The sequence below is a fragment of the Neomonachus schauinslandi genome, chromosome 3 (genome assembly GCF_002201575.2).
Source record: "Neomonachus schauinslandi chromosome 3, ASM220157v2, whole genome shotgun sequence".
NCBI classification, from domain to species: Eukaryota; Metazoa; Chordata; class Mammalia; order Carnivora; family Phocidae; genus Neomonachus; species Neomonachus schauinslandi.
The window spans coordinates 159,727,545-159,740,081 of record NC_058405.1 but is presented as its reverse complement, the minus strand read 5'-3'; the positions used below and the strand labels follow the sequence as shown (position 1 = coordinate 159,740,081).

At 35.9% G+C, this 12,537-nt stretch overlaps 1 protein-coding gene across 1 annotated transcript in view; it reads left to right on the top strand.

The window, feature by feature from the left end:
* Positions 1 to 12,537, top strand: part of ALS2 (alsin Rho guanine nucleotide exchange factor ALS2) — a 75,205-nt gene that overhangs the window by 49,494 nt on the left and 13,174 nt on the right. The window contains exons 14-25 of the mRNA XM_021702785.2: positions 673 to 804; positions 1,203 to 1,331; positions 1,679 to 1,749; positions 2,158 to 2,224; positions 2,571 to 2,773; positions 2,892 to 2,957; positions 4,009 to 4,107; positions 4,901 to 5,065; positions 6,160 to 6,271; positions 6,483 to 6,560; positions 10,486 to 10,619; positions 11,513 to 11,680. Of these exons, the coding sequence (XP_021558460.1) occupies positions 673 to 804; positions 1,203 to 1,331; positions 1,679 to 1,749; positions 2,158 to 2,224; positions 2,571 to 2,773; positions 2,892 to 2,957; positions 4,009 to 4,107; positions 4,901 to 5,065; positions 6,160 to 6,271; positions 6,483 to 6,560; positions 10,486 to 10,619; positions 11,513 to 11,680 (1,424 nt within the window). The remainder of the gene's footprint in view (positions 1 to 672; positions 805 to 1,202; positions 1,332 to 1,678; positions 1,750 to 2,157; positions 2,225 to 2,570; positions 2,774 to 2,891; positions 2,958 to 4,008; positions 4,108 to 4,900; positions 5,066 to 6,159; positions 6,272 to 6,482; positions 6,561 to 10,485; positions 10,620 to 11,512; positions 11,681 to 12,537) is intronic.

The following is a 12,537-nucleotide window of genomic DNA, read 5'->3' as shown; positions in this document are numbered from 1 at the left end:
TTAGTTTCAAAGAATATCCACTATTATTTGAAATGGCTATTAAAATAATCCTCCCTTTCCAACTATATATTCTCATAAAGCAAGATATTCTGCATCTATTTCAACCAACAGATTAAATGCAATAACAGAAATGAAAATCTAGCTGTCATCTTGTCAGCCAGATAAGAAAGAGGTTTGAAAAAATGTAGAACAATGCTACTTTTCTCACTAAGCATTTTGTTGTTGTTTTGGAAAATATAGTCATTTTTCATTTAAACTGTTACTATATTTAAAGTGAGTTAATAAAGATTAAAGGTTATTTTTATTTCTCTATTTTCTAATATGGTAAATATCAATAGGTATAATCCACATAAGCAAAATAGAGGGATATCCTGAGACCAAAACATTTGAGAACTCTTGCCCTATCATGAGTTCTCTGCTGCTTTCCTCACTGATAACTGCCAGTGTTTATTTCTTTCCCCTGGAGTTATTCCTCTGTTTCATATGTACATGTGTATAGTAGAATTTTTGGAACCAATCTTCTTTCTGCTCAGCCCCCTTTAATATACCATGTCTGTTCTTCATTTGGATTTCTTTCCTAAATTTAATACTGTATATCTACACCACACTGAGGCTATAGATTCTGAACAATTGTTTTATATTCATCTTCTCCCCTTTATTATTGGCTTTCAGACATCTCCAGAGTACCAGAAACTACAGGATTCCAGTTCTTGTTATGAGTCTCTTGCTCTCCATCTCGGCAGGAAAAGGAAAGAAGCTGAATACACACTGGGCTTCTGGAAGACCTTTCCCGGGAAAATGACGGTAAACTATGCCAGTTGTCATTACCCCAGCAAACAGCAGGCATATCCATAACAACTGTCATAATTTTCTCCATTCCTCATTTGTTTATAATAATGTTTTAATGAGCCCTTTTCTAAGGGTGGTCAAAGGACAGCAGTCGTTGCTCTAAACCTCAACACCTACCCTCATTTCTAGGAATCCTCTCTGAACACATACCACCTTTTGTTTGTTCCTGCCTTTTTCTTAATTTCCTTTGAGCGCTTTTATTAAATGTTCAGATCCTGTCTAACTTCAGGTTTAACACCAAGCTAAGCCATGAGCAACAAATTCTCCTAAATGTGATTTGTGTCTTTTTCATTTTCTCTTTGCATGTTAACATAATTCTGATGGTTCAGTTATGTATCTGTTTTCAATTCCAGGATTCCTTGAGGAAGCCAGAGCGTCGGCTGCTCTGTGAGAGCAGTAACCGAGCCCTATCTCTGCAGCATGCTGGGAGGTTTTCTGTGAATTGGTTCATTCTCTTTAACGATGCCCTAGTCCATGCCCAGGTATGCCAGATTTCTAACTTTTACTTAATTAAACCATCAGTTTGTATTAAAAATATTGTGATTTTGCTGAAATTATTGAATAAAAGAGAATGTTTAGCTTGCATTTGTGGTATGGACCAAATTTCAGGGAGCTCTTTTAGTTTCCAGCTTGAAAATGAGTATCAACCATGTGAAGGGGTCCTTGTAGCAGAGATGGCAAGACCTACTGGGATTAGCTATGTTATGGGGACTAAGTGGCTGAGATGGTGGCACCCAGGTGGATTTAACCATTTGAAAGGGGTTATATAGCGGAGGCCCCAGGGCCCACCCGAGCTTTCTCAGATGTGTCTCCATGTTCTTTCTTGCAGTTCTCCACACATCATGTTTTCCCTTTGGCCACGCTATGGGCAGAGCCACTTTCTGAAGAAGCTGGTGGTGTGTAAGTATGTCCCCCTTCCCGGACCCTCACCCTAACTCTCTCCCTCTGCTACTAGGTTGTTTCCTTAGACATGAAAAAAAGCTCAGGAGTCCTCCCCATTCTGCATAATGAGGCTTACCTTCCCAGCCTATAGATAGTAAAATGGCCTGTTGTGAAGATCATGGCTGATCATGATAAAAGGTAGAGGGCTTCTCCATTGCTCACATCCCTGTTGTTCAACACAAAGGAAATTGACTCTGTGTCCTTTCTATCTCCTACTGTGAGAGCCAAACCCAGGGCATGTCTGCATTTACATTTAATTGACTTCTACTCCTCTTGAAATAAACAAGTTGCTTTTCATATTTGAGGAGTGATATTATAATGACAGGTTGTCATACCTACTGGTATTTATCCTTGTGAATGTTTTAGGAATGGCTTAAAGATAACTACACCTGAGGAGCAGTTCACTCTCATTTCATCAACACCCCAGGAAAAGGTTAGTCCATTATGATATTTTCTTTGGATCTTTTGGCCTGGCTACTTCTGTCTCTTATGCTAGGAAAGAAAAGATAAAAATTGTTCTTCCTTGGCTAATGATCCATAATTATGTCTGGTAAGTCTTCGTTAAACCAAGGCTATAGGTTTTGTTTGTTTGTTTGTTTTTAATGTGACTTAATTTGAAACATACAGCAGTGAATTCCAAGAGCCAGTCAGCATTACTCAATAAGAAAAACATTAGGAGACAGAAAAATTATTCACAGCAAGGAAAGCTATCAGGATTTAAAGCAGTGCTTGATGAGTTGTTGCCTTAAGCTTATTGACATTTACTTTTTTGTTCCTAGACTAAGTGGCTACGGGCTATAAGCCAAGCTGTGGATCAGGCTTTGAGGGGGACATCTGACCTTCCACCTTATGGAAGTGGCAGCAGTATTCAGAGGCAGGAACCACCCATTTCACGCAGTGCCAAGTACACTTTCTATAAGGATCCTCGCCTGAAGGATGCAGCCTATGATGGACGCTGGCTTTCAGGGAAGCCTCATGGCAGGTGAAAATGTTTAAGATTTATGCATGAGGTGAAGATGATAGTCTGGTTCAATACTGAAAAAGTATCAGTTATCTGAAACATTCATTGATCTGTATTATTTTTTGCTTATGCATTTCAGAGGGGTTTTGAAGTGGCCAGATGGAAAGATATATTCTGGCATGTTCAGGAATGGCTTGGAAGATGGGTAAGAAGATTGTGTAAAACTAAGAGTAAATTCAGCTTCAGCCACTGATGACATTATTATGTATTGAGAGTTATTTTCAAAACAAATAGATACTTGTTTTGTTTTTTAGAAATGCATGCAGTGTACTAGGGCTTACAGTGCAGGTGTGTGATCATAAGAGGGCTGGGAATATGGGATGCAGCCTTGATTTACCTGGAGTGAATCATTTACCTTGATAGCCTTGTGACCTCAAATGACACAGCCCTTCTGTATGTTAAAATGGGACTGTTTTCTGTCCATTTCTCAGTGGTGAAGGCTGAAAACCTGGGGTAATACTGATGGTGAACTGTTGAGATAGTGGTGCCCTTTTATGCAAAGAACGTAGACAAATTTTCCTTTCAGTAGTTTTACTTTTTTTTTTTCTTTCAGTAATTTTAAGTCATCTTTAGTTTCAGTGATGTGCTAAAGGAGAAATTTTCTAGATGATATATTATCTAATGGTACTCAAGTGACAATATTTTTGTATAAGCTTGTCATGTTTTCTAACACTGAAAATATTTGCATGATAAACTTATGGCAGTGAAGTATTTTATATCATGTTAGAGAAGTAATTTATTTTACTATATGAAAAAGATTATTATACAGATGGGGTAGGTGATTTTTGTGTGTGTGATATAAATTTTTATAATGTCTTTTAATCTCCTTTTAATGGGAATTTTACAATGAAAGGAGTCTTTAGATAATCTCATTTGCCCCGCCATACGTGGGTGAGGGAGCTGGGTACCTGCACTTACGCAAGGTGATGTGGCTAATTAGTAGCAGAGAGGCTTTTCACTGGAGTTGGAGTGAAACACGTAATCTCTGTCTAGTGGGATTGAGGCCCCACTCCTCTAAGACTTGCCTGATAGCCTAGGTAATAGATACATTTTAAACCAAAACCCCATTTACTCCTTTCGCCCCATAGGTAATTCTTTTTCCTGTTCTCCTTGTTAAAATGTTTATAAGTGCATCTATAGAAAAGGTGAATATGTCATAAATGCATCTTCTGATGTTTTTTATTCTCCTTGGGTAGATATGGAGAATACAGAATTCCAAACAAAGCATTGAACAAAGAAGACCATTATGTGGGCCATTGGAAAGAAGGAAAAATGTGTGGTCAAGGAGTCTATAGGTAATAACATTGGACGGGTTGTTGGGCTGGTGTTGCTTTTTCAAAGAATCATGTAGACTTAAATGTTTATGTAGCCAAAATTTCCAGGGAGTAGTATATTTTATTCTTTTTATGACTGAAACTGTTTAAAAAGTCTTCTTTTAAAGGTAACTTTGTATCACCAGATGAAAATATTAGGTTGTTACTTAGTTTTCAACAAAACTGTACAAACCTTTGAAACCATAACTTTCTCGAAGAATCTGTTAAATGTCTTTCTTATAAATTTATATCTTATGTTTATTAAACAACTCTAATATGGACAAAACCTATCATTCTTTCAGAGATTACTCATTATTTCATTTTCCCATAAGTGATTAATACACATTTTTCCCCATGTTAACACACAATACCATCCATGATGTCTTTAATTTCTAAGCTTCATTCATTCAAATATGAAAAATTATGATTGGTGAAAAATAATCATATAAATATTATAGCTACCAGTAGGACATGAGTATAATTTTGAATTTCCTAAACTTTGTAAAAATGAGCATCAGAGGGCGCCTGGGTGGCTCAGTCAGTTGGACGGCTGCCTTCAGCCCAGGTCATGATCCCAGGGTCCTGGGGTCGAGCGCCACATCGGGCACTCTGCTCCGTGGGAGGCCTGCTTCTCGCTCTCCCACTCCCCCTGCTTGTGTTCCTTCTCTGGCTGTGTCTCTCTGTCAAATAAATTAATGAAATCTTTAAAAAAAAAAAAAAATGAGCATCAGAATTCAATGTGTTTGTGATCTTCATCCATTCTTTGTAACTACAGTTATGCCTCTGGTGAAGTGTTTGAAGGCTGTTTTCAAGATAACATGCGTCATGGTCATGGTCTCCTGAGAAGTGGAAAATTGACTTCCTCTTCTCCCAGCATGTTCATTGGCCAATGGGTAATGGATAAGAAAGCAGGATATGGTGTCTTTGATGATATCACTAGGTACAGTATTCTGCTTCTAATCTCAAAGTTGAGTGTGAGAGGATGAGGTTCCTATACTTCTCCAGTAAAAGCGATGCTTTTATGAAGGCTGAGCATCTTAATTGGACAGTAGTGAGACATTTTTTAATAAGACACAGTTGTCAGGCATCATTTTATCCATTTGCTTATGAACCAAATAATAGGTTACTTCTTTACAAGATCAGGACCTTTCAGAATTAACCTTGGTACCATTTTCCTTAAAGCTCCACATGTACAAAGCTTTTAGTGTTAACTATTATAAAAAGTAAAACCTTTAAAACAATCTGTAGATAATAGGAGTAAAAGGTCAGAGGGAACCAATGGAAATTCCCTTTTGGGCTCATAGGATGGCATCTAAACACCTTTCTGCTTAGGTCTTTCTTTAGGTCAGGGACTTGTTACCATGCCAGCAACCGGGGAATCAAGCTTAAATTCAATTAACTAAACCTTGGGGAGGAATGTATTTCTTTTGCCTCCATATTTGATTTAGCCTGATTTGCTTTTGGACTTAATATATACTTTTTTCCCCTTCATGTTATTTTTATAATGTGGGATTTTAAAATTTAGATGTTATTACTAAACTCCATGATTATTTAACAAGCAGTTTATACTTACTTTTTTTTTTAGTGGAGATTATAAGATTTCTCTGAGTTTGAGTTTGTGAAGAATTAGACTTTTTATATGATAAACCTCATTTCTTTTTTTAAAGTTAGTAAGTTTTGGAGTAGGAAAAAAGTGCATAAATTTGAGTCTACATATTACATTTTGAATGAAATTATTTAGAGTTGAATTCTTGACATTCCTTTTTTCAGTTATCAAGGACATACATGGAATATATGCAGACCTATGTCAGGTAGACTATATTATTTAAATTTCTGAGAGAACGTTACTCTGAGTAAGATGTCTTTTGTTACCACATTGTCCCATGTTTGAAGAGACACAGAGTTAACCACTTTAACCAGAAAAATGGAACAAATACTAACATAGGGGTGATGCTTGGAATCTTCCATGTTATAATTGTTTTTTTCCATCTCATCCTCAGTTTTTCATTTCATTTCTTTTCTATTTCCATATAGGGGGGAAAAGTATATGGGAATGTGGCAAGATGACGTATGTCAAGGGAATGGTGTGGTAGTTACCCAGTTTGGATTATACTATGAAGGCAACTTTCACCTTAATAAAATGATGGTGAGTAGAATATTTTGCATGTAGTTACTATTGACTTTTTTAAACTCCCATGTCCTTAACTTTTAAATCATCATTTTATTAATGTTCTACCTTCTTAGTACTATTTTTCTTGTCTTTTAAGATTATGTAAGGCTTTGGGGTTATGGCTCTATGAACTCGAAGTTACTTTGCATTTTATCTGTTGTGATTTTTGTTTTGTTTCTTCACATAGGGAAATGGGGTTTTACTTTCTGAAGATGATACTATATATGAGGGAGAATTTTCAGATGACTGGACTCTTAGTGGAAAGGTGGGAAACTTTCTTCTTCCTCTAATACAATCTTCTACTAATTTTTTCTTGACCTTTAAAAAAAGCTACCTTACCATAAAATTCACCTGTTTTAAGAGTACATTTCAATGACTTTTAGTAAATATAGAGTTGTACGTCCATCACCACAATCCAATTTTAGATCCTTTCACATCATCCAGAAAGATTTCTGTCACCATCTACTGCTCATCTGCAGTCACTCCCTGTTTCTATCACCAGTCCCAGACAACCTCTAGTGGACTTTATAACTCTGTAGATTTGCCTTCTCAGGTCCGTCCTTATAAATGGAATCAGATAATATGTGGGCTCTTCTCTGTGGCTTCCTACACTTAGAATAATGTTCTTGAGATTTTCCCATATTGTGGCCTGTTTCATTCCTTTTTTTTTTTTTTTGCTGAATAAAATTCTAAAACCACATTTTGTTTATCCCTTCACCAGTTGATGGGCATGAGATTATTTCTCACTTCAGACTATTATGAATAATACTACAATAAATATTTGAATACAACTTCTTGTGTGAACATATGTTTTCATTTCTCTTGGGGAAGAATTTAGGAATGCGATTGCTGGGTTGTATGGTAAATTGATATTTAACATATCAAGAAACTGCCAACTGTTTGCCAGAGTGGCTGCATCATTTTACATTCTCATCATCAATGTATGAGGAATCTAATTTCTCTACATCTTTGCCAGTATTTTTTATTTTCTGTTTTTTTTCTTCTTGCAATTTTAGTAGGTGTGAAATGATATTTCATGGTTTTAATTTACATTTTCCTAGTGACTGATGATGTAGAGCATATTTTCATGTTCTTATTAGTGATTCCTATATCTTCTTTGGTGAAACACCTCTTCAAATATTTTGACATTTTAAGAATTTGCTTGTTTTTATAGTCTTATTGAATTGTAAGCATTCTTTATATATTCTGGATGTAAGTCCTGTATCAGATACAGGATTCACAAATACTTTCTTGCAGTCTATGGCTTCTCTTTTTATTTTCTTGTTAGTGCCTTTTGAAGCACAAAACTTTTTAATGAAGTCCAGTATATCAGAAACATTCTTATGAATCAGGCTTTGGATGTCATATCTAAAAAATTTTTGCATAACTCAGGGTTATTAAGAGTTTCTTCTCGGGGTGCCTGAGTGGCTTAGTTGGGTAGGTGTCCAGCTCTTCGTTTTGGCTCAGGTCACAATCCTCAGAGTCATGGGATCAAGCCCTGTGTTGGGCTCCACATGCTCAGCACGGAGTCTACTCGAGATTCTCTCTCTCCCTCTCCCTCCCTTCTGCCCCTCCCCCTGCTTGCATGCAAAAAAGAAAAGGTTTTCTTCTAAAAGTTTTATAGTTTTAGCTCTTATATTTAGGTCTATAACTCATTTTGAGGTACTTTTGTGTATGGTGTGGGTTAAATATCTAAATTGATCTTTTTTGCATGTGGGTATCTAGTTGCCTCAGCAACTTTTCCCATTGAATTTTCTTGACAACTTCTCTGAAATTAATTCACTATAAAATGTGTGGGGTTTTTTTTTTGGACTCTTGAATTTTATTCCAGTGATCTACTTGTCTCTCATTGTGCCAGTACCACACTGTCTTGATTACTATAGATTTCTAGTAAGTTAGGAAATCAGGAAGTATAAGTCTTCCAGCTTTGTTATTTTAAAAATGTTTTGGCTATTCTGGATCTTTAGCCTTTCCATATAAATTTTAGGACTGGTTTGTTAATATTTGCAATAAAGCCTACTGGGATTTTGATAGGGATTGTGTTGAATCTGTAGATCAATATGGAAGAATTGCCATTTTTAATAATACTGAATCTTCCAGTCCATGAACATGGAACATCTCTCCATTTATTTAGATGTTCTTTAATTTCTGTCACCAACATTTTGTAGTTTTCAGTGTGTATCTCTTGCATTGGTTTGGTTAAATTTGTTCCTAAGTATTCTTTTTTAATGCTGTTGTAAAGAGAATTTTTTTAATTTTATTTTTGGATTGTTCATTGCTATTATATAAAAATACAGTTGATTTATGTGTTTTGTTCTTGTATCCTGAAACCTTGCTGAACTCGTTTATTCTACTAGGGGTTTGGTGTGAAGTGTGTGTGTATTTCTTAGGAATTCTTTTATACAGGATCATGTTGCCTTCAAATAAAGACAGTTTTACTTTTTCCTTTGCAATATGGAGGGCTTTTTTTTTTTGTCTGATTACACTGGCTGTATTCTCCAGTAAGATGTTGAATTAGAAGTGGTAAGAGTGGATGTCCTTGCCTTGTTCCCTATTTTAGAGGAAAAGCATTAAATCTTTCACCATCAAGTATAATCTTAGCTAAAGGTATTTCATAGATTAATCAGATTGAGATAGTTCTCTTCCTAGTTTGTTGCGTTTTTGTCATGAATACATCTTGGATTTTGTCAAAGAGCTTTTTCTGTGTCTGTTGAGATGATCGTATGGTGTTCTTTGTTAATATGGTGTATTATAGTCATTGCTTTTCTGGGATGAATCATAGTTGGTGTATAATACTTTTATATTTTGCTGGGTTTAATGCTAATATTTTGTTGAAGATTTTTATATCAATATTTATGAGAGATAATGGTCTATAGTTTTTTCTCATGATGTCTTTGTCTGTCTTTGGTAAAACTGGCCCCATAGAATGAATTCGGAAATGTTCCCTCCTCTTCTGTTTTCTGAAAGAGTTTGTGAAGTCTTGGTATTATTTCTCCTTCAAATGTTTTGGAGACTTCACCAGTGAAATCATCTGGGCCTGAGCATTATTTTGTGAGAATATTTTTAGTTTTTAATTCAATTTCCTTCTATTCAGATTTTCCATTTCTTCTTGAGTCAGTTTGGTAATTTGGTTCTTTCTAGGAATTTTTCTGTTGTATCAAAGTTAACAGTTTTGTTGGCATAAAGTTGTTCTCTTAGTATTCCCTTGACCTTTTAAATTTCTGTAAGATTGCTGTAATACTCCATTTCATTCTTGATTTTGTAATTTTGTCTTTTTTTTTTATTAATCTAGTTGAATGGCAATTTTGTGTATCTTTTCAAAGAAGCAAATTTTGGTTTCATTGATTTTTCTTTTTTAAAATCTCATTGCTCTAATGTTTATTATCTTCTTCCTTCTTGTTTTGGATTTATTTATTTTTGTTGTTGTTTTAAAGATTTTATTTATTTATTTGAGAGAGAGAGTGAGAGGGAGAGAGTGCACAAGCGGGGGGTGAGGGGAGAGGCAGAGGGTGAGGGAGAAGCAGACTCCCTGCTGAGCAAGGAGCCCAGTGCAGGATTCGATCCCAGGACCCTGGGATCATGACCTGAGCTGAAGGCAGATGCTTAACCAACTGAGCCACCGAGGCACCCAAGGTGGAATTGTAGATTACTGATTTGAGATGATAACCTTTGTTAATATGGTGTATTATAGTCATTGCTTTTCTGGGATAAATCATAGTTGGTGTCTAATACTTTTATTTTTGGATTGTTCATCACTATTATATAAAAATACAATTGATTTATGTGTTTTGTCCTTGTATCCTGAAACCTTGCTGAACTCGTTACTCCACTCCAAGGTGGAATTTTAGATTACTGATTTGAGGGCTTTCTTATTTTCTAAATAGACATTTATAGCTATAAATTTGTCTCTGGGCACCAGATTGGATAAATTTGGAAGGTTTTGTGTTCATTTCATTCAGCTCAAAATATTTTATCTTTTTTTTCAGTAGTTTTTTTTCTTTTACCCTTGGATTATTTTCATACAATTTTTTTGCACATGCATGTACACATTCTTTTTTTTTTTTTTTTTTAGAGAATTGGGGACTGATAAAGAGTTAAAAAGGGAAAACATTAACCATTTGGTGCTTTTTTCTTTTGGTTTTTAAATTGGAAATACTTCTATATTTGACATTTTCTTTAACTTTACCTAGGGAACACTGACTATGCCAAATGGAGATTACATAGAAGGCTATTTTAGTGGAGAATGGGGATCTGGGATAAAAATCACTGGAACCTACTTCAAGCCTAGTCTGTATGAGAGTGATAAAGACAGACCCAAAGTTTTGTGAGTAACTGGTGTTAATTGTGGATTCATTATTAAGTGTTTTGAGTTGCCTTGCTTTTATCAAAGATTGTTAATATTTTAATTACAGAACAAAATTTTTTTTAATGCAGAACAAATTTTTGAAGTCATTTTTTAACCAAGTGTAACTTCCTTGTATTGCCAGTTGCTGCTATTATACATGAACTGTAGTCTTGGTTTAGATTATAGCCTCATAGCTTTAGAATAAAAGTTCTGTGTGTGGGATTAATTTTACTGTTAATGGTGCAGATACCCAAATTGATTGAAAGAGAGCATTCTTAAATGGAATCCCTACACAACTTGATTTTGAAAAGTAAAAGCCAAGCCTATATATAGCATATATATTATACTCTACAATGTGGAAAAGAAAACAAAATCTGTATCTCTAAGTGTATTATGTTCTTCCTCCGTGTTTTTGGCACATATCTATTTTCCTTTATTGATTCCAGCATTAGCTTTGTTTTTGTATTTTGGTAGCTTCTCTGATTCTTCTGATGGATGCTTGATATATTTTTAGAACCCAGTATTATATAATGCATTTTACAATTCTCATTATGAGATGTACAAAGCACAGGAAGTCCTTGTTTTAACAGAAATCAATTTTACAAAATCAATTATGTGGAAATGTAGAAAGCGAAGGAGTCATTTCTGATGTGCTTCATACTTAACCAGTTATACACTTTAGTATCTGATAAACATTAAGTAGCTAAAAATCATTTCTTTAAAATTTTCATTCAGTGTTTATAAAATAGAACCACTGCCAGTCTAGGCAGTTTTGTTACGGAAGCATTCCCAGTTGTATATTAGAAAGTTTCTTTCTTCAGGAATTTTGCACAAAAGAAGTGATTAATAAAAGTTTGATGTGACTTTATTAGCAGGAAGCTGGGAAACCTGGCAGTGTCAGCTGATGAAAAGTGGAAAGCAGTATTTGATGAGTGTTGGCGTCAGCTGGGCTGTGAGAACCCAGGCCAAGGGGAAGTCTGGAAAGCATGGGACAATATTGCTGTGGCCCTGACCACCAATCGGCGCCAGCACAGAGACAGGTGAGTGAGTGCCTGCCCAGCATAGGGCAGAGTGTTATAGGAAGTTGAAACTTAAGAAGTAGTCAAGGCTTGACATATTTAACTTAAAAATATAATTTAAAAGTTAATGATGTACTTCTGTTTCTGGGTAATATGGATAAAATACACCTCCCTTTATCTTCTGCTGAACTCAACTATAAAACCCAGGCAGAATACATGGTCAGCTGTTCTGCAAAGAAAATATCAGCCAGAGTATTGAGGAGGAACACCTGAATTCAAAGTACCATCGAACCAGTTAGGAGTTGTTTTTGTTTTTGTTTTAGTTATGAGTTTTTTAACTTCAACATCCCTCAGCCTGAACTCAGTGTAACCTGTAACCTTGACGTAAGCACTATGGTATATAGGCAGAGCTTCAGAAATAACCCTCTGCTTCTGGCTCAAGATGCAAATGAGAGACTCTTAAAGCTCAGATAGAGTGGAGGAGATACACTGTGTTCTTTTTCCTTCACTTTCTTGGGCTCCAGCCTCCAGGTGCTTCTGTGGCAGGGGTGACAATGGCATTTGCTAGAGCATCCGGGAACAGGAAAAACTCTTGGGGAGTAGAAAGTTCTTCCTCTGCTGGTGGATCCTCAGGTCCAGTAGTCATGGCCAAATCCCGTTGATTTTTTTGGCCTCTATCTCCATCCTTTCAACTCTTGGCCCTAGATGTGGCATGTTCACAGAAGTGGGCAGTTTCTGGCCTGAGGATCTAATAGGGGACCCAGAAAATGCAGGGGAGGTAACAGAGAGAAAAGCTCCAGAAAGCAACCCTGGAAGGTTGTTTATGAATTCCTGGGCTCACCCTAGACCTGCACTTGTGTGGATTTGGTCCTAATTTT